The 21,512-nt window shown below is 43.2% G+C and overlaps 2 protein-coding genes across 5 annotated transcripts in view; both read right to left on the bottom strand.

Annotated features, from left to right (window-relative positions):
• SPTAN1 (spectrin alpha, non-erythrocytic 1) overlaps positions 1-10,205 on the bottom strand; it is a 47,890-nt gene extending 37,685 nt beyond the window's left edge. For all 4 annotated transcript variants that reach the window (XM_039387791.1, XM_039387793.1, XM_039387799.1 and 1 more), the window contains exons 1-3: positions 10,109-10,205; positions 1,841-2,080; positions 1,130-1,255 (exon numbers count right to left, since the gene is read on the bottom strand). In XM_039387791.1, coding sequence (XP_039243725.1) covers positions 1,130-1,255; positions 1,841-2,077 — 363 coding nt within the window. In that variant the 5' untranslated portion in view covers positions 2,078-2,080; positions 10,109-10,205. The remainder of the gene's footprint in view (positions 1-1,129; positions 1,256-1,840; positions 2,081-10,108) is intronic.
• Positions 10,206-11,460: 1,255 nt separating this feature from the next.
• GLE1 (GLE1 RNA export mediator) lies at positions 11,461-21,283 on the bottom strand. The gene is made up of 17 exons (XM_027729887.2): positions 21,105-21,283; positions 20,636-20,857; positions 19,958-20,083; positions 19,644-19,792; positions 19,267-19,327; positions 18,729-18,983; positions 17,768-17,996; positions 17,061-17,176; positions 16,798-16,867; positions 16,317-16,459; positions 15,257-15,447; positions 14,975-15,104; positions 14,550-14,654; positions 13,908-13,990; positions 13,694-13,757; positions 12,918-12,990; positions 11,461-12,416 (listed from the first exon to the last, which is right to left on the bottom strand). Exons 1-16 carry the CDS (start codon positions 21,198-21,200, stop codon positions 12,922-12,924), a joined length of 2,109 nt encoding a protein of 702 aa, XP_027585688.1. The 5' UTR covers positions 21,201-21,283; the 3' UTR covers positions 11,461-12,416; positions 12,918-12,921.
• Positions 21,284-21,512: the final 229 nt, after the last annotated feature.

Genomic DNA, 21,512 nt, shown 5'->3' with positions numbered 1-21,512 from the left:
AGTCACTCAAGAGAAGCTTTTGAACCTCGTGGGCGGAGGTTCCACTAAATCCACTCAGAAAGTTCAATTAAGGAGGTTTAAAAGGGAGGAAAGAGCTCTGAGCACTGTCCCAAAGGATGGTGCAAACTGTCAGCCAAGGGAGGAAGGAGACATTGCAAACACAAGTTGCACAGCACAGTCACAAGTGTCACCTACTCGGATGTGGGACCCCACTTGGGTGGCCGTGACTATCGGGCGCTGGGCCGTCCGGTACGGCGTGAAGGACTGAATTAAAGGCAAGTTATCACCCCAAACAACACAAAGAACAGCACAGTTTTTGGCTTTTTTCCTATTTGTGGTAAGGATTATACAATCACAGTGAGGTTTCTAAAATAAGCGTTACCTTAGGGCTTTTTTACTATATAACGTATCAAAAAAACCCCCTGTTTTTCTTAGTTGCAATGAAATGATGAAGCCATCAACTAAATTTGATAATCACTACAAAAATATCACAAGAGTTCTCATTCTGGAAAGTTCTAACAGCTCTCATTGAGATCTTACAAAGGAAAAAAGCTTTCAACAACAATTTTAAACAACTGCATTAAAAAATACCCGCAGCCAAGACTGACACTGAAATGAGGCCCAGAAACAGCAGATTTAAAGTGAGAACACAAATTAAAGAGCTTTGAATGTGTGGCCAGTACAACTTAACCAGAAGGCAAAGATCACTATTAGAGACCTGATCTGAGCCAGAGCACACAGATTAGATGGCTGAAGTTTACTGGTTTGGTTGCTTGTGTTACTTCTTACTGCAGAAAATTAAAATGGTAAATATAAGCAAAAAATGAGTTGTCAACATGCCTGACATCAGGCTTTGTGAATTTGATTTTGGGAAGAACCACAAGTATAATTCATCATTTGCCTCGTGCCTCTCAAAACATCTTTGAATAGGTCACCTCAGAACTGGATCCAGGAAAAGCCATGAGCTGGGTGCTCATGAAAGAGAAAAATACCTCTAAGCTTTACAAATATAAACTCTCTGTAGAATTCTAAAAAGCATTTTGGAATACAGAGTTATCTGTGCAATCTGGACAAAGTGCTTAATGAAAAACCTGTAAAGAGGGGGGGAAGAAAATGTTTTAAAACTCACTCTTATGGTTTCAGATGCAAAATGGCTCTCATTAATCATCTGATTCCCAGTCTCATCCAGTTTAATGATAGCTCCTGAATTGGCCTGCACCTCAGCTTCAAAGGCCTGGTGCTTCTGCAGCTTCCCCTACAAGGAAAACATCAGAGAACGTGACTGAGACTTGAACAGCCTCCTCCATGTTCCCCAGCATCAGGATCTTTAGTGTATTTTATGCATATTCAGTACTGACAAGCAAACAATGAAACCCCACAGCTGAAATCAGTTGTATCGTGCGTTTCACCACAATTTCAGTTGCTTCGTTCTTGTGTTTGCTCTTTTACACCACAGTGTTCAAACCCCTGAGAACTCCTCAGCTAATTCCACCCATACAAGCTTGGTTTTTTTTGTGGAAACAATAGCCAATAATTCACATTTATTCACAAAGTTAAGGTGTCCAACAAATTCTAGGATTAAACAAAGCTGGTTTTATGCTACATTACGACGAGTAATTTTTTCTATGCTGATGTAGCATCTAATCCATCATTAGAAATATTCCAATTATATCAGCAAAGAAACCAGGCTTTTGAAGAACATTTGCAAGGTCATGGGTATTTGCATCCATCTGACTTTGCTCTCAGCTCAAGTTTCATTTCTGTGTTTGTTCTATCTCAGCTGACCTGGAACACCCTAAAATTAATAGCACAGGAAACAGAAAATGGCAGGAGGACTTGCCTGCAAATTGCTTGGGTCTTTGTAGTTTTCATCAGATGCTATCTGCAGTTTCTCTTGGATCCATTTTTCAAGCTCGTCTGCATCCCGCTGGAAAAACTGGAACCGATAGGAATCTTCGAGTTTTTGGCGCCTTAGAGAAGAGAGTTCCTTGAACCTGTGGTAACGGTCCAAAACCTGCTGACGCCTTTCTTGGATGTCTTCTGCCGTTTCCAACACTTTTACACCGCTTGGATCCATTTTCTGAAAGGCAAAAAATAAAATTAACATTATGTTTCCTTATAAAACATTGGGAGGGCAGGAAGAGACCCATGCAAGAAGACCTGTTTTTTTAAAATCATGCGTGGTTCACTTGCAGGCTTACTCTGTGTGTGCAGGCATGTGTACAAAATATAATTATTACACATATAAATACATAAAACCACACTTCTAGAAGAAAATAATGGGAAAGGAATATTTACAGAGACCTTTAACATGTACTTATTTTGGACAAATATGGCTGCAGTCATAGAAAGGCCGTGTCATCTCAAACATGCAGGTGTGTGATACGAGTGTTCAAATTGTGGGTTTGTGCACATATATGTGTGGATACAAACATAAAAATATTTCTTGTCCAACACAGAAAACCTGGAAACATTTTATTTAAAATATAGGAAGAATATTACTGTTCTTTGAACAACAGCTAACTGGCCCACATGTATCTATATATATTTTACATACACATACACACACATCTCTGATGCATCTCTTCTTTGTTCCTTCAATTAAAAAAAGTTACAAACCCATCCTGCCACTCTCCACATAACCTTTCAAAAGCCAATAAGAGGCTTCACAGATCTGACTTTAGACAAGTCAAAGGCCATTTTGTTTAACTACTGATCTCCCTCCAAGTGAAAATCCTTCTATATTGCTTTATATACTAAAATCTAATATTCTTACTACAGGCAGCAAAGACCTGACTACTGCTCTGCTTTAGCTCCTTTCTATTAAAATTGGGATAATCTCTCATTTTCAGTTCCTAAACTTTCAAAAAAGTAATCTGATTTCCAACAAGAAATTTGGGCACTGGAATAGAACTGTAATGCAAATTTAAAAAGAAGAACTGTTATTGTCATTGGAATTTGGATATTTACCCACTTCTTTGACAACTAATTCTGTAAATCAAGAGGTTGCTGCAACAAACACTCTGTGCTTGAACAATTTTGCAATTAATGTCTCAATATACAAGTATTTACATGTATAATTTACATGTATAATGCTTTTATCATCAGTTCTGTACCCATCAAGTTAAAGATACTTCTCATCAATCCTATCACAGACAGGGAAAAAACCCAGACTAGAACTGCAGACTAAAAGACCTGGGCAATCTGTTAAAACACATCATTAAATATTAAATTGTTATTTACTCATTAATTAGTCCATGCTTTAATTAGACAAGTGTCTTGCATAACTGTATGGAAAACTCCACAGGTTGGAAAGTGATCTACACGGCCACATTTCCCTTTTGGATTCCAAGCACTTGTAAAGGGAACAACTGATAGAAAGGAACACATGGGGGCGAATCCACACATTCCTGAGCTCCCTTCCAAGGTCCCCACCCTGCCAGGGGACAGCCATGGCCAGAGTTCTCAGGAACTCTGAGCCCCAACTGCACTGCGGCACTTTCGAGAAGGAAAGAAAACTCAGCTTTGCTTTATCTTCCCCTCATTATTGCCAAAGGAGGGCAAGGGAAAAAAAACAACCCCAGTCTCTGCAGCCTGTGTTACATAAATGAGGTCCAGGTTTCCTCTGGCAGCAGTACCAAAATCTCCACCTGATTAGTGTATCTGAGTATTAAAAGCTCAAACCCCTGAACACAACTCGGGCTCAAGCACGGATCTGGTTCCCTGAGAAAGCAGCTGTTTGTTCCAGCATTCTTTCAACAACCTTTTTCCTCCAGGAAAGGAAGTTATTGCTAAAAACTTCCTTTCCTGCCCTGTCACGCTGTGTTTGAATCCCAACAACACTTGTTTTAAAGTGCATTGTGTTCAGGAATAACACAGTGGCAGTTGGTCCAATTTACTGCACGGCTGGAACCCGTCTCTGCTGATCCTGGTTTTGGGCAGTGCTGGGAGAAAATTAAATCCTAGTTAGTCTCCAACTGCACAGTCATGCCCTGGACAATACAATTCGACTTGTATTTCAGTATTAGAAACAACCTCCACAGACAAAGTGATTTGAAATCACTTTAAATTACTAATTTAGGCAACTATTTGAATTATTTAAATTATCATTTAAAATACTCTAATGTTTTTAAAAACCAAATAGGAGACCTGTAATTCAGCCTGGGAGCTGGTTTGCCTCTCACCATGCAAGCCAGGCAATCTGGCTCCTCTTTTTGCTGGAATTGGTTAAAAGAAAGGCTCCTTTTGTAACTACAGTAAGTCGAGCGAGTCAATTGTAAAAGAAGTGCTTTGGTGTAGCAATAATGGACTGTTCTTCCTGCAGCACCAGCGACGTCAGCAGTGTCTGTGCTGCCAGAGCCAGCAGCAGTCACCAGGGGCTGGGAACTCCAAAGTCATGGATGCTGCAGAACGATGCAGGCTCCAACTGCAGCACCCCCTGGAATACCAAACACCCCTCTGAGATGTTTCCTTGGCTCAACAACACCACTGAAGGCATCTGGGGTACACCCTGTGCCCCTCGCAGGAATCCCACCAACGAGAATGGGGCTTTATGTTTTTAATGTGAAAAACACTGGGATGTGACAGTGCCCGGGCTGACCCCAGATAAGGAGTGTCATTCCGGCCCCTCCCTGTGCTGCCTGTGCCACATGATAAGGTCGGGCAGAGAGAACCTTCCAGAAGAACCTGGGCCTTCCCGGCAGCCCCAGAGAGCGGATCTGAACTCCATGTCCTCATGGCATTTGCATTTCTCACTCCTCTCTAACACTGACTTCAGGTCAGCTTATGTCTAATTAAAATACTCAGATATGCTTCTGCTCACTCTGCTGCTGTGGTGGGTTTTTTAGAAAAAAAAAAAAAAAAAGCCAACAAAAAGAAGTAGGAAATTTAAAACAAAACAATAAAAATCCCAAAGCAAGCTTATTACTCTCATCCTTCCATCTAAAACGAGTTGCCTTCCCCAGTCAATACAATAAAACTTGCATGGGAACACACAACTGCAGGTATTTACAGCCACTGCAGTGCAACAGTGCTGATGTCAGCAACACCATTCAAGTTTGGGAACAGATACGGAGGTGGGTTCAACAGGAATTACGGCAGTGCCACCGGGGCAGACACACAGCAGAGTTGTCAGCATTTCCCTTACCAAAACACGTTTTCAGGGATTTAAAAACACAAATGTAAAGCACATTCAGTGCTAGGCAGAAGATTTTAGTGTGTTTTTAAAAGCAATGACATGAAGCTTAAAAATTTAAACTCGTTTGCTTGAAAAACACTCAGATATCAATATATAAAGATCTTAAGGAGTAGTAAAACAATAACTTTCTCTTAAGATAAGTTTTGATGATACATATATGTATTTTATATGAGCTCTGTTACCTGAATTCAGTTTTTATGAGCTCAGTAGTAGCCTGTAACAGGAGTATTTTCCCTATCAAAACACTCCCTGCTTCCCAAGTCTGAACACATGAGCAGCTCGATGCATTTTTTCATGTTCATCGATATCACACCCCCTCAATCTTGTCCAAGGAAGATTTAACTGCTATCAGCTACTCCCCTCCTGGAGATCAAGAACAGATTGCTGATCTTTCTTCTTCAAGTAAAAAAAATGAATGTGAAATGGATGGGAAAATAACCTTCAAAAGGACAGAGGGAAAAAAGAAAACAACACATTTTTCCCAGCTTTCATTTCTCCCATTCACAGCTCCCTGGAAACACCAGGGAAGAAGCCACTACGTGTGTCTCAAACACAAAACCACCACCATGACTGCCTGGTTTAGGGAAAGTCCACCTTGTTCTGCAGGTAAATCAAAGAGAATCCTGCTGAAAACGTGCTGTGTTACAAAGAAGGCACTAAAGGATGTCATACCTTACACCACATCCTAGAGATTCAAAACACTATTGAGACAAAATTAACGCCTGGACTTTTGGTTTGTTGGATTTAAATTTACTTTAGAGAAGTTCTGTGCAGTAGAACCCTGTGTCCAAATACTCTATTAAGGAAGGTCACTAACAGCCTCAAACCTCCACAAATTCCAAGCCAGAAAAATCACTCAAGTGCTGCAGCACAGAAAAAATAAATAAATTAAAAAAAAAAATCAAGATGTGCTGAAGTTGCTGCTTAATGTTGTAGATTCCTACAGACTCATCACAGCACAGGTAAAATTCAAACATGCCCCAAAATTTAAGTAGGTATTGCAGAGACACGAGAAACTGTCGCATTAAAAAAAAATAAGAAATGTAAATAGTTTCAACCAAAGACAGCAATTTTGGCTGATTACAGGGTTTGAGCACAGCCTCAACTATGCACTTCTGAAATATGAAGACAATTAAAGACCTGTTCATTTTTAGGCATTTAATCTTAAAATCTTAATTCCACTATTCAAATAACTGCCATCTGAATTGAATTTTATGTATGATGGGGGGTTTTTTGGCTTTGTTTTGTTTTAGTATCACCACAGACCTTTGATAAAACTATGCAGGTCTGGCAAGGACTGCACTCTGCTGAGACTCCTGAGAAAGCAAATTACCTTGACTGCATTGCAGAAATACAGAGTTTACAGGTAATACAAGATTATATAATTAACCCCAGCATTTTCCACCCCCATTTGTTATCTTTTCATTGTCATTTGAATTGCAGTATAAACATTTACATCACTACCACTTCCAAATAAAATACAGTTGCTTGTGTTCCCCAGCTGAAATCTGGTCCGTGCATCCTATTTATTTTACCAGCACTGAAAAGGAAACATCCCAGTGTATAAACAGTTACACCACAACAATTCAAGGATTATAAATTTGTGCAAGTGGATGAACAGGAACCAAAGCCAACCTCGAATGCACAATGTTCTACACGGTAAAATCTCATCACAGTTGACTGGCAGCTGCTATAAAGGAAAAGATTCTGCTCAAGTACCTTTTAAAACAAAATTATCTTAGAAAATTAACCCGCATCAAGACCTGATTGCATTGAACTGTAACACCTCTAAAATGTTCACACATCATGCACCACAGACAGAAATTAGGCAACTCAAAGTATTAAAGGAAAGGCAGATCAGACTCACACTAAGTGCAAATAAAGCACCTGCTGTGTAGAACAAACTCTCAAACCAGTGTTTTTTTACAAACAGGTCACTGCAATAAAGGCAGGCAAGTGTGGAGGGCACTTCATGCATTATGTGAAATACCTGGACTTTGACTTTACGAAAGGATGACAACATGATGGAGGAATGTAGAGTCTAAAAGGGAGGGGGAAATCGAGATAACGTTCAACTGACGACCAGCATAAGGTTATGGCTCATTTTTTTGTCCCCCAGATGCATATTCTGTCACAGTACCTGTTTATTACTTTCCTTCTGCTTCCTCGTCACATAAAACAATTTAGTGTTAATGTCACCCAAGCTGTTGAGAAGGAGAGACCGCCCCACACAGAAAAAGGTTACACTATCAACAGGAAAACTTAATTCATTTGCTATGCATTAACCTTTCCAACTAGTTGTAAACAAAACAGAAAACTACCATAACCTGAAGGTCAAAACAGAAAGTAAAGCAAGTTATCTGGACTTGGCAAATGATGGTTCTTGCTACAGCATAATTAAGTGTGATGGCTTAATTTGAAGACACAAATTCAATCAGGAGGTTTGGAATATAAATACCCACTAAGATGTTTACTTTCAATTACCACAGTAAAAAAAAAAAAAGGCCAAGTAGCAGTTGTGGTAAAGGTATTTTTGAGATGTAGCTGTTACATGTATCCAACCACCAAATTTTCAGCTGAAAAGTCCTTGCCTCCCCTAACCCTATGTTATGCCCAGGGACACGCTGCAATCCCTCCATGGAAAACTGCAGCTGTGTGTGTGCCTTTGTGCTGCTGGAGCTGTGCACTTCTCCAGCTTCACCTGGATCTGCAGCAGGGATCCAGCAGCTTCCCATTCCGTCTGATCCATGGGCAGCCCTGGGAGCACAACCCAGTCTCCAGCCACGGCATCTGCAGTCTGCTCCACCCCATTTTTCTGCTGCCTCCACTCACCCCAGGGACAAATGGAAAAAACAAACCCCCTCACTACACAAACATGCAGCAGAGAAAAGGGAGGAATTCCTATTATTTCCTCCCATACAGGGGAAGTGATTAGTTGCCCCCAAAAAGCGATGTATTTATGAATAAAACAATTATAGCTCCATAAATACATTAAATAGACAAAAAAAAAGGCAGCAGAGATACCAAGTTATTTGCATTAAATTACTAAGGTCAGTTATTAATGTCATAGTTGAGAAATGGAATTTCTCACCATGAGGTACACCCGTGTCTCAAGAGATTTAATGCTTCTCCTACCTCCCTGCTGTGCAGGAATAAAATGGGTACAAAATGCTTAAAATGTGTAAAAGACAGTCTTTGATATTCACCATTTTTGCTATTGTTGCTATCTCTGTTATTAAAATAATAAACCAGAAATATGTTTGCTAACTTCATCAACTACAGGTCTCATAGAAGCATTACATGTAAATCTGATTTTTAAAATACAATTTCTATTTCAATCCAGCCAATACGGACATTGTAGCTTTTTTTTACCAATAAGAATGGAAATAAATTACTTCTTGTGAACAATGTAACCTGTAATCTTGGTTCAAGTATTTGGCACAGCTTAACAATTCCATTATTACAGTTACAGATCCTGCACACAGTACAGCAGAAAACATCCCATTTCCAACCTATTGTTCCTCATTTTCTCTGCACAACCTATAAATAAGGACAAATGAAGATTTCATGGAAGAACTCATTGCTAGCTGCATTAAAATGCATAAAAATCCCACAGTGGGATTTAATATTCGTTCTGAACAAATCTGAATCCCTGACCAAGGCCTTTCAGCGAACACAGTCATCGGAATCTTCTGGCACTTCACTGAAAACAAAATGCCAAAAGAAAATGGATTATTTGTTTTCCAGAAAGATACAGAACCATTTCAGGCTGAGCTGGCTTTTTTTGGGGTTGGTTTTTCTTTTTTTTTTTTTTTTTCCCCCTGATGTGTTCATTTGCCATCTCCAGACAACTGCTCTTCAAAACCTATTTAAATATGTATGAAAGACTGCTCAAGAGTCACGTACATTTTCCACTGGAGCATGAAGCTGGTTTATGATATAAAAAATCCTGAACAGCCACTATGAGCCCGCTGAAAAAATATACAGTGATAAATGCTTGTTTTTCCTTCAATACCAGGACAAATGATTGCCCTATTGGCACATATTTATGACCCAGCAATGTAGATTTGTATCATTATAAGCAGGTAAGGTGTATATGGGTAACAAAATGAGAAAGAATTGACTTGGATTTATTTTAAATTATATTAAAAAAATAACTGATCACGGCAGGGACAAACCCTGATTCTTTTACGAAGGAAGCCGTAGACCTTGCCCTATATATCACAGTGACACATATATGGAAGGAACAGAGGCTGGGAGGGTTCCTGTTAAATGCCCCCTCCCCGCCAGCTCTGCCGAGCCACCCCCGGCTCCGTCCCCGCCCGGAGAGCCCCCGGTCCCCGCGGAACGGGCTCTGCACCATCCCCGGCCCTTCCATCGCTCTTCCCTCCTCCTCGCCCATCCCCTGACCTTGGACAGGGCTGGGCTGCCCAGGAAGCCATTGCTGTGCAAGGATTCCCGGCGCCGGGGGCTCCATCCCCAGCGATCGCCCCCCGGGGAAAGGCTGGGCTGTGCCCGCGGGGGGCCGGGCGGACGCGGCGGGGGCTGCGATCCACGGCCGGGGACGGCATTTTCTGCCCGTTTATCCCTGCCCAGGGCGCTGAATGGGATTCCAGCCGCGGGTCGCGCTGCCCAGGGCGGCTGCGGCCGCTCCCTGGAAAGGAAAGGGTTCCCTGGAAGCGAAAGGCTCCCTACCCGCCCCCGCCCTTCCCTGCGCTCCGCTCCCGCTCGGGCAGAGCCCCGGCCCGGCTCTGCGATAAAATACCGCCCGGCAGCAGCCGCGGCCGAGAGCGGCCTCAGCCTCGCCCGCCGCGCCCGTACACCTGTGCCCGGCGGTGCGTGCGGGGCTCGGTGAGCCCGAGCGGGCTGCGCTCACGGCCTCCCCGCCCGCCCCTCGCCTCAGCCCCTCACCGGGTCGGTGGGTGAGCAGAGACGTCCCGCCGGCTCCGCGCCCTCCGCCACGGACCGCGCGCGCCGCCCGCGCCAGCCCTTTTATAGCGCGGCCGGAGGTGACGTCAGCGCCGCAGAGCGGCCCTACCCGGCCGGCGGAAAGAGCCGAAGGGCTTCGGAAAGAGTCGGGAACGGGGCGGGGGGAGGCCACGCCCAGGCAGAGAAGGGCGGAGGGAGCCGAGGGGTTCCGGAAAAACCCGAGGGAGGGGTTCCGGAAAGAGCCGATGAGTTCCGGAAAGAGCCGAGCGGCGGGGCAGGGTGTGGAGGGCGTTTGTCCCTGTCGGTGCCGTGCAGGGAGCGGCCTCGGGCACCGCAAAAATCCACAATTACACCGGGAATCGGTTAAAATGCCCGCGCAGGGTAGGGGCAGAGCGTTCTGCCCCCGCTTCTCTGCAGCCAGGGTCAGTTTAGGGGCTCAGAGATTTCGAGGCTCTGCAGCCCAGCGATGGAGGCAGGTCACCTGTGCAGCACCGGGACAGGCTCAAAAAGCAGCGGCCTCCTTATTTTACATTATTTATATGTAACTTGTTAGCTTTACATATTTTTTCCTATATTTAGATCTATATACAGATATATAGATAAAAATATATTTTTAATGGTGGCTGCTTGAAGCAGTGTGCAGTGTCACCCAGCAGCCTGGCAAGGACACAGCATCAAAAGGCTGTGAGTGCTTGTCAAGGGAAAGCTATTTCTGAAAACCTGATGCATAAATTCAATGGAAAATGAACCTTTAGCATTAAATTGATGTTTAAAATAGATATGGCAAGGTTCTGCCTCCCCAAAAATTAAATAATTAGAGATGAGAGGGCTGGTGAGGCAGGAAGAATGTTACAGGCTGGAAGTGGTGAGTGGGTTTGATGGCTGTGTGAGTTAATAACACATTATTTGAGTGAAGCACTTCACTGGAGAAGCACAGGCACTTGTGGTGACATCCCATCGCATCCCTGGGAACTCCTGTCTCCAAGCAGGAGTCTGACTCACAGCAACTTCGATGCATCTCGGCCCGAAGGCACAGTATTTCCACATCTGAGATCCTCTCCTTTGTCATATTTGATATAAATATGCATGGAAAAATACCATGAATATATGCATACGACCTCATTTGCACTGCATCTTCATTACACCAGCTGGCCAACATCCAAACCTGCTAAAATGACAAAAACAAGTCAAACATTCAGCTCAAGCAGCAGATGCAACCCTAAGCTACATCTAAAAATAAATATTGATTCTTTGGAAGCACACACATTATTCAATTAGAAGTTCTTGTTAGTATTTCTGAAACAGTAAAGAGCATCCAGAGGCAGAAAAGGGTATCATGTTTGTTCTTTAGAAAAATATATACTTTTATTTGTGCCACAAATGATAAAAACCCCCTGGTAGCTATCAGCAGAAAAGAAGACAAGTGTTGTATTTCACATATACACAATCAAATCCTTCCTTGGGTTTGGCATAGGCAGACAATTGTTTCTAACAGACAGGACCAATTAGTGTCTTGGCAAAGTGACTCTCCACCATGATTGTGGATATGCAATACATAATTAAAACATCCCCACTCAGTATAAAAAAACCTTTGTTCATGTTCAAGTACACTAATAAAAGTTGCATTGCTTCTGTTATCTGGAAAAAAGGACACCAGAAGGATATTTCCAGTTTCCCAGAACAATCATCTAAAGAATTCAAGAGTCAGTTTACAAAATACATAAACCAAATACAAATTTAACTTATTTATCAGTCCGTTTTAAAGCCAAGGTTACAGTTTTAAAGGCCTGAATTCCAAAGCACATATTACAACCCTCTATCAGAAATTTCAAGAGCTATACAGAAAATCACATTCAACTTCTCATATGGCCTCAGTTCTGTTTTCTACAGCTTGAAACTGCGGTGCCTCTAGGAAAAACAAAACCCAGTCTGGTAAAAATAAAATTTTTAACTTGAAACAGTATATTGCCAGAGTTCACAAAGTTGTGAGGTATTTTCACTTCCACGAACAGAAAGGCACAGTGCAATTTTTAAGTCCAGGAGCCATCAGGACACTGTATTTAAAGCATCTTCCACGTGTTTAAACATATGAAGGAAAAGTCTTTCATTGTCAATAATTTATTATACAAGAACTTATAAAAATCTAATGCTTAGAAAGTCTTCCAAGTCTACAGCAAATCAATGTTCAGCAACATAAATCTTCATGAATTAAAAATTAGGAGGTTGATAAAATATTTTCTTCTCATTCTTCTATACTGTGTCCAGAGGCCCCCATGCAAGAAACGTTGACCTGTTGGAACAAGTCCAAAGGAAAGACACTAAATTCATCACAGGGCTGGAGCATCTCTGTTCTGGAGGCAGGCTGGGAGTTCAGCCTGGAGAAGAGAAAGCTCCAGGGAGACCTTAGAGCCCCTTCCAGCACTTAAAGGGGCTTCAAGAGAGCTGGAGAGGGACTTTGGACAAGGACCTGGAGAGACAGGACAAGGGGGAATGAGTTAGATGGGATATTGGAAAGAAATTCTTCCCTGTGAGGGTGGGGAGGCCCTGGCACAGGTTGCCCAGAGAAGCTGTGGCTGCCCCATCTCTGGGAGTGTCCAAGGCCAGGTTGGATGGGGCTTGGAACAACCTGGGGTAGTGGAAGGTGTCCCTGCCCATGGCAGGAGGGTGAAATAAGATGAGCTTTAATGTCCCTTCCAAACCAAACCACTCCAGGATTCTGTGCACAAAATACATTTTGCCTTTGGGTGTGAACAGGAAGCCAGGTCTGAAAGCACTGACAGGAAATACAGACCCATTTATGTTCTCCAAAAGGAAGGTGTCAGAATGCCCTTTGGTACTGGAATTTCCTTCTCCTGTAGACATTTCTAGTGGAGAGAGAATGACAAATAACAGAGGATAAATGTGTACCTTAATTTGGCATCTCTTCTCAGGAATTCTGATGGCTGTTACTGCACACATTCAAAGCATTGCTAATAAAATGTACCAGAATTAATTTTGAAATGGAAGTACCAACTCCAAAGCTGTCATACTTCAATATCATAATCTAAGCCAACATTGACAAAGCAATTTAAACAATCAAGTATTTTACAGTTCTGCAGGCTTTATTTAAAAAATATGCCGAAATACAATGTTAAACAAACACTACAGAGAGAGGTTCAAAGAGTCTTTTCCTTGTGTATCTATTAGGACAACTGCCAAAAGCAAGCAACCACTGATAAGGAATAGCTGTGACAGAAATGACTCAGCAGAATCCTCCTCAACCTGTACATCTCCTCTCACTGAACTTGCTTTACAATCAAAATACATTTTCACTGAGCAAAATTAGATGGGAGGTAAGAAAGTAGCAAGATGTTTGACATCATGACTACTATTAAGGTAATTCAGTAATTTAAAGTTACAAAGGATGGGTTAGATCACAGTGACAGGGATGGACTATCAGCTGTACTGCAAACAGTGCCAGCCCTGCTATCCAAACGATGCACATGCCCAACGGAGGGAAATAAAAACCCCAAACCAAAACATTTGGTAACTAAACAAACAAATGAAACCAACCCAAAACTGCCTTACCTGCACAAAATTCTTCAAACGTGATAAACAGCCCATCTGGCCAGCGCTGGTCACGGCTTCAATTCTGCAGAAACAACAAAGAGCACGTTTCAAATCCTCTTTAGAAAGTTGAGTTTGATTCACAAGTGGGTGTGGGCGTGGATGGCAGAGACTGGAAAAGATGGATGAGTCATTTAAGAGCAAGCACTGACACTCCTAACCCCACATACCATACCTTGGGATATAGGATTTCTGGATGAAGAACATTGTTTTCCAGAACTGAATGCCGTACTGCTTCACCAGAGCGCTGCCACACACCTGTGGGACAGAAAGGCACAAACAGCAGGTTACAGAATTGGGTTTCAGAACTGCAATGAAGCTGTTCCATATCGACCCCTTAATATTTTATCCAGACATTTAAAGAAATACATCTACAATCAAACAAGCAAATCTTCTAAATGCAGTTACTGCTATCACAATTACCTTTAATTTTGGCTCTTATTTAGCACAGGTCTATATTGAAGGATATAAGATTAATATCCATCAGGCTCTGACCTTTTCAGCATGAAAAACCCATCCTCTTTTATGAACTAATTTGGCTGGAAGGGCCACAGGACCTCATTACACTGTACAAACTGATGCCAAGTGCTTAGCAGAACTGATTCTTACAGGACCATGCAACTCTTTCTAAAATATCAGGAACCTTAAATGGAATCAAATACAACAACAGAAGTTGGGTGCATAAAACTTTCAGTTTTTAAATCATTCAGCTTCAAAGCTGTATTTGCAAGAATGTGGAAATATTGAATCTCACCTCAGCAATCCCTGTCATCAATTTAGATCTCTTTAACTACCAACAGCAATCCACACCACTAACCTCCAGAAAATCCAAGAGCAGCATAGCTGTCACATCTGCCAGAGGCTCCAGATTCAACATCTGTGCAAGCCAGCGCCACCCGTAGCTCAGACCATGAGGATGTGCCTATAAAGCAACAAAGAAGCACTTGCTTTACTACTTGCAAAACGCTATTATCAAAACAGGCAGTTTCCTGATTTACCTTTTTGCTTTATAAAGTTATTTTACAATAGCCTGACATAAAATTTGATCGTTGTGGAAATACAAAGAAAGGAAGTTAAAGTCCACAGTAGGAGTTACTTGGCATTGCTTTGTTCATTATGACCATCTCCCTTCAAATATATGGTTTAAGTTCAGCACACCTTCACTACGAAACAAGCTTCCAAAACATTTTAACAGACCCTTGGGATAGTAACAAGGTTCTAATTATAATGCCACCCACATACCCCTTGCTTGTTTCCATAAGGCCACCGGAGCTGAATGATGGCAGCGTAGAGACGAATCATTCCTGACATCCTTTTGAGAAAATGATCCTGTTCTTCCACCTTAGAATCATGAACTTCATATCCAAGCATCCTAAGTATGAGAAGACGCTCCAATATTAGTACAGCAAAACACATTCACTTGAGTCCCTGCCAGCTCTCAGCTTACTTCAAGTCAACTGTACTGTCAACAGGGATTCTCTACAACCAGACAAGAAGGATTGCAAAGGCCAGTGATAAATTTACCTCTGATACTCTTCCATGGAAGTCCCCTCTTTCCGAGCAGGGTAAAATGGCACAGCATAGGGGCACTTTTTGTGCAGATGAGCTAAGAAGATGTCACCGACTCGAGGGTGTAATTCCCAGATTCCTGAGAGCACCACAGCAATTGGGAAGGCTGAATCATGGTGGAAAGATACTTCTCCTTCTCCATGTTTCTGGAGGGGGGAAAGGGAAAGTCAATCCCCACCCCTTCAAGTCATTTCTCAGGTAAAAATATTCCTTTTGGTTTTGTAATTAATCTCTGCTAAAGGATCCTAATGTTTCCATGGCTATGAAGCCAAGGATAGAAAAGCTGATGAAGCCCCATATCCTCAGCTCCCACAGAGGATGACAATAAACTCTGGCTCAGGAGAGAAAAAAGGGATTAGCAAACACAGGCCCAAAGTGCAGGCTGCACAGATATCCTCACTCCAAACAATCATTTTTCAAATGTTTACAAATCAGTCACAGTTTTACTCCATGAACTGATTTTTGCATATATTTTCCCTGCAGGGATAAAAGCTTCAAACAGCCCAAATTTAGGAAATAAAGACAAGAGAAAAATACCACTAACTTCACTTAAACTATGACACTTCCTTTCTTGAGAGGTGCAGAACACAGCAGGGACTGGAGTTTGTCTCAAGCCTTAATGTTGTTTTTTTGTCCTCAAAATTCTGTCAAGATATAAGTATTTGAGCCTACATATAGTTTTGTGATGGATCATAAATTAATTATCAAACTGTTTTCCACTAACACTGTACCCACCTAGTTCAGAATATATAAGACTATATGTAAGAATATATAAGATATTAATATTAAGGAAATAAATAAGAATATATAAGCCTGAAATTGAAAAGTGTTTTTCTCCTAGAAGAGATAAAATAAGGGATGGGAGAGAAAGAGAAACTAAGTTCTTTCATTTCTTTAATACACACAAACTGAACACCTAGTGATTTTGTTCTTCATAGCTGACAGAGTTCAGTGTCCAAAAGCATCTCCTAGAGCACTGCCTGCCTGTGCCACCCCAATGAAGAGATCTCCTCACCACAAATTTCTCTGCAAGTTTGTAATAAACGAACTCCAGCCCCTGTGGATGCTGAGTCACCGACACCGTCTGCCCTTCAGTCTGAACAGCCTTCCCAGACAGGAGGTTATTGATCTTGTCAAACACCTCTCTCAGCTTAGAGCCTGCAAATACATAAGGAATGTATTGAGACAGAAGATTAGGAACCAGCAGACAAGTCTTACCCAGAACACATCAAGTTCACAAACACCAGATCCACATCCTGAAAGGCACCTCCAATGGCACCTTTGCACCAAACTTAATCCTGATGGAGCAAGATGCCTCTGAGGGAAGCAAGAGACCTTCAAAACACAAGCAAACACTGCTGCACAGACTTGGACTGTACACAGGCCAGCCTTCTGCTGTAGGGATAATTATAGGAACACTTGGTATGTTGTGTCCTGCTAAAATCTTTACAGCAAAAGGAAGTTCAGTGGGACTGAGCTCTTGGCGTTTTCCTGACCTGATATGCTGGAGATCTGGCTCACAGGGATTGTAGCTGCTTTCTGCAGGTTTGTTTTTATCTTCTTCACCTGCAGAACAAACAAACAACTTTAAAATCCTTTTCAGACAAGTATATTACTATGATAGTTTGGATGAGGAGACTGGTAATAGAGGCTGCTACATTAGAATTTTTAATTTTTTTTTTAAATGAAAGCTGTCCTACCTATTTGTCCTTGAAACTAAGATAATCTCTCTTTGACAGTATTAATAATTTGTCCTTACCTCAGTGTTGCCTTTGCAGTTTCCAATTTCACTGAAAGAAGCAACACATTGCTCAGCAGCATCTTGAAGCTGTTGGTACCACTGCATAATACTTTCTTCTGTTTTAACTTGAAGCCCTGCAATTAAAAGAAAGAAAAAACAAAACAAAAAAGACAATGACTAAGAAAGACCTAAACCTCTAGGAAGAAAACTTTTTTTAAAACAGTGCAAGGAACAGAGCTGCGTGAGTGCTTTCTTTCCCCAGAACTTAGTTTAGAAAGTTACGTTCATAAATAAACTAAAAGTTTGCAAGTTGTACAGGAGTTCTCCTTCAGCTTAGTAGCTTAGGATATCTGGAATTAACTTACTGCCCAGAAGAGTAATTTCAGTGGCCTGACCTTGTATGTTTTGTCCTATCATGCATGAGCCATCTACATTCACAAGAGGACATGATGTTCCTCTCTAATTTTCCAGTACATGCCATACTGCCCAGAAAGAGGAGGTTTTGCTCCAGCTAACACAGTCATTTTATGCTGCAGCAGTTCAATTTCAAAAGCTTTCTGCCAGCAGTCCTACACCCACTCTGACAGTTGTGCTAAAAGTAAAGGCTCTGGGAGGGTGTGTCGCCACAACAGAAACATTCCAAAGCAGCCTTTAGCCCAATGGTAAAAGATTGAAAAGAGGGAAAGGAGGCAAAGAAATAAAGATTAAAAAAAAGCCTCACCAACCTTCCTTCTGCTGCTTTCCCCCTGATTGCTGTGCAGGGACAGGAGTCTGAGTCTTCATCTGCTCTTTCTTCTCTAATTCCTTCCGCTTTTGTCTCTCTTCCTCTTCATCTTTCCTCTTTTTTTCTTCCAGGGCCGCAGTGATTTCCTGCTGCATGCTGGATATCAACCCTCGCATCTCCTGCAGGGCTCGCTCAGTGTTGGCCACGTCTGCTTGAGTAGGGAAACCTCTCTGACAAAAACAGAGGAGGCAACACACCATTAACCACTGTCTGTGGAACAACTGCAAGAGCAAGGAGCCTTTGAAGCATGAGCCTTCACATAATCTGGGAGCCAACTATACATTCCATCCCCATCTCCTTTATTTGTACAAAATGTTGGTCATAATATTTGTAAATAATGTTAGTCCATGACTAGATCTCGTAAGATCTTGGACAACAAAAATTACTAACACACTTGGACAAGTGTAAGTGAACTCCAGTGAAAAGTCTTGACAACTTCCTCTGCAGAAAGCCAGCTGTGACAAACTGAAACAAAGAACTGGCCTTATTAGTGTTTTATTTTTCAAGGTTTGTATCCCACCCTAGAGAGAAAAAATGTCAAGGAAACCCCGTTACTGCAAAAGGCTTATGAGCATAGGAAAATCATAAGATGGTCCATGAATTGTTAAATACTGAACATTTCATTGTCTCAAAAAGGAACGTTACAGCACCAAGACTTTACAGTCATTTAATTTGACTCTTTTGTCCCGCAGAAGTCCTCATGCATTTTTATAAGCCGCTTTCAAGAGAACAGCTGAAGTGCCACAGAAAAGAACTCCCCTTTGAAATTAGATGCTTTATAGGGTGAGTCTAAAAACATTGCTGTGACATCTTATTTAACGGCCTCCTGACAAGCTGCTTTTGAAGACAACTGCAGGAAAGTTTATGAAGGAACAGCCAAAGCACAACTGCAGAGCCTGTACCTCACTCGTGGTACGGATGAGCCCTGACACCAGCCCACAGATCTGGTTGCCACGATTGCTGTAGGCAGACAGGTCGATTCTGGGCAAGTCTTTGTGCCTGTAGTTGGGATCAATCTGCTGGTTGAGCTGCAGCAGCTCCTCCTGGATGGAATAAAGGCGACGCAATCTTTCCTGCCCCTCTTCCCTGCGCAAACGCTCCAGCTCTTCCTGGCGCTGCCGCTGCTGCTCCGCCTCACGCAGTTTGAGGTTCAATATCTGGAGAAAAAAAGACACAAGAGTCACAAAATATTTAAGGAACTCCAGCTTTACATCTCTTTCCCGGTTTCACGACTCCCAGCCCTGCAGGGCCTTCCTGCTCCTACAACACATGTGCTTTTACTGCATTTCCACACCGCAGCAGGTGCCCAGGTCAGCACCAGAAAATCCCTCCTCACACCAGGGTGCCACGGAAATACAAATAAATCAATTGGTCTTTTTCCAGTTCCCACCCCCAGTAGTCACGGTCTTGTATGAAAGACAACGCTTAAAAGCCTCAGACCTTTGCTCTGTGTCGGTGTTCTTCCTTCAACTTCTCTTGCTGCCCCTGAGCTTCCTTTGAGCTACGAGACACATGAAGACAGAAAAACTGTATTCAAGATATCCACCAGACAAAATACAAACACACCGCGATTTACCCTTAAAATAAGCTAAGGGAACTTTAACTGTCACAAATATTGTCTTTTTCTAACCACTGAAACCTCAGCAGTAACCAGAGATCTACTCTGACAACCTGTAACAGGACAGTCAATGCAAGAAAAGCAGCAGGTGAAATTTTCAACAACAAGGGACCAGCACGGAACTTGTGTCAGGCACAAGAATTAATCCTCACTTTGATTAAATGCTATATGATTTTAAGGATACCAGAGCTAATCTCACCTCTTCTCCATTACTTCTTGCAACTCTTGGAATTCCTGATGCCGCTTCAGCTCCCGCAGTTCATCGAAGCGCTTCAGCTGTTCGCTGGCCTGGGCATAGGCTGCCCTCACCATCTGCTCCTGCTCCTCCTGCCTCTGCCTCAGCCTCTCCTGGATTACAGAGGGACCACAATTGCAGAATTTGAATATAGGAAAATACAGACTAAATTGCCCAGAGTGGACCAACATTTAGGACTTACTGTCCTTGCACTGTTACATCTGACTATGGAGCTCTGCTGGGATTCACACACAGCCCCTCAACCTTTTTTGACTTACCTTTGCTTTCAACCTGTGCATCTCCTCATACATTCGAATGCAGCCTTCGACTTTTGCAACTTTGGATGACAGAACTGCTGGAGAGACTTCTTGATCCGTTTCCAGGGGACTGAGATGATCATTTCCCTGCGTGGTCATAGTAAAAGCAAAATCAGTGACCAAGCACAGGATCAACAACTCACAGAGGAAAACAGGTAAATCAAGTCCCCGTAACTATTATTTGTTGAGAAACAGGCAAAGGGGTCAATGAATGCATGTTTTTAGAGCAGTTATGTATCTCAGTAGTGCAGCCACACCATTGTATCCTCTAGCACGTTCATGAGGTTGGGATGATTACTTTTCCAATCACTAAGACTGGAAGCAGAGATACCAAGAGACTCTAGGACATTCATAAAGACCAATCAGGACATTCACCTGGAAAGCCTAGACACACCCTCCATGTTGTCTTAACGCTCAGGAAAAATGTTACACTGGAAGAAGTCAAGACAGGTTTATACTTTGAACCATTCTCCAGGAGGAGTCTTCAAACTTTCTGTTGATGCTACAAGAAGTTAAAACTAAGCATCTTTTCCCTATAAAACAGACCACAAACCAGCCTTAATCAATTTATGGCAGCAAGTCAGCACGTTTTTTCTCACAGCTGCTCCATAAGCATATGGATTATAATCAGAGAGCTACCTTGGTCTCACTCGGCTCTGTGGATGAAGGTGGTGAAGAGCTCCGGTGGCTGCCAGGCGGGACCCTCTCCGCGGATGCCCGTTTTGAGACGGGGGTGGATTGTTTGGGCGTAGAAGTCCCGGAGGGTGTGATTTCTGGGGCTGACTGCCCACTAATGCTGTCCAGGACCCAGCCGCAGTACGGGGAGAGCTCAATGGGAGCCACACACCCTTCCAAGGCACCCTTGAGAGAAGACATCCCCCGTAAGCGCGAAGCACACCGAGACAGCAACACAACTTTAACACACCACGAGCACACCCGCTCCGTCACCAGGCGCTTTATGACCGCAGCTCAGTACCCCTCTGACCCCTTTCTCACGGTGTTTTCCCAGCACTTTTCCCGAGCTCCCCGACTTTTCAGGACGCCCGAACCCCCTCGGGTCAGCCCCGCTCCCTGACCGCGCGCTCCGGGGGTGTTTCAAAGCCCTCACCTCATCCTCCTGCCAGTGGCGGCAGTAGTTCAGTTGGCCCTTGCTGGAGAGGCGCAGAGCCTCCAGAGTCTCGAAGCGGAGCTGCCACGACTCCATGGCCCGTGTGTAGCCCGGCCCGAGGGGTCCCTCACGGTCGCGGGGGTCCCTCAGAGCCCCGGGATTCCCTCACCGCCCCGGGTCCCCTCACGGCCCGGCCGGGCCCGCCCCGCCTCTTCCGGGCCTCGTGCTGGGCGGGAAGGAGCGGCGGGCGCCCCCTGGCGGACAGGAGGGGCCCTGCCGGGCGCCAGAACCGCGGGTTCGAATCCCGCTCGCGGCGCCTCCCGTGAGGGACGAGCCCAGGGAACGAACCGGGAAACACCCACAGATTCACCGATTTTCCACTTATTGTATTTGTTCATCCCAGGTGCA

The sequence above is a fragment of the Pipra filicauda genome, unplaced genomic scaffold (assembly GCF_003945595.2).
Source record: "Pipra filicauda isolate LSUMZ 115617 unplaced genomic scaffold, ASM394559v2 scaffold121_size3267253_pilon, whole genome shotgun sequence".
In the NCBI taxonomy this organism is placed as follows: domain Eukaryota; kingdom Metazoa; phylum Chordata; class Aves; order Passeriformes; family Pipridae; genus Pipra; species Pipra filicauda.
The sequence above is the reverse complement of the archived record's forward strand: the minus strand, read 5'-3'. Positions and strand labels throughout refer to the sequence as shown.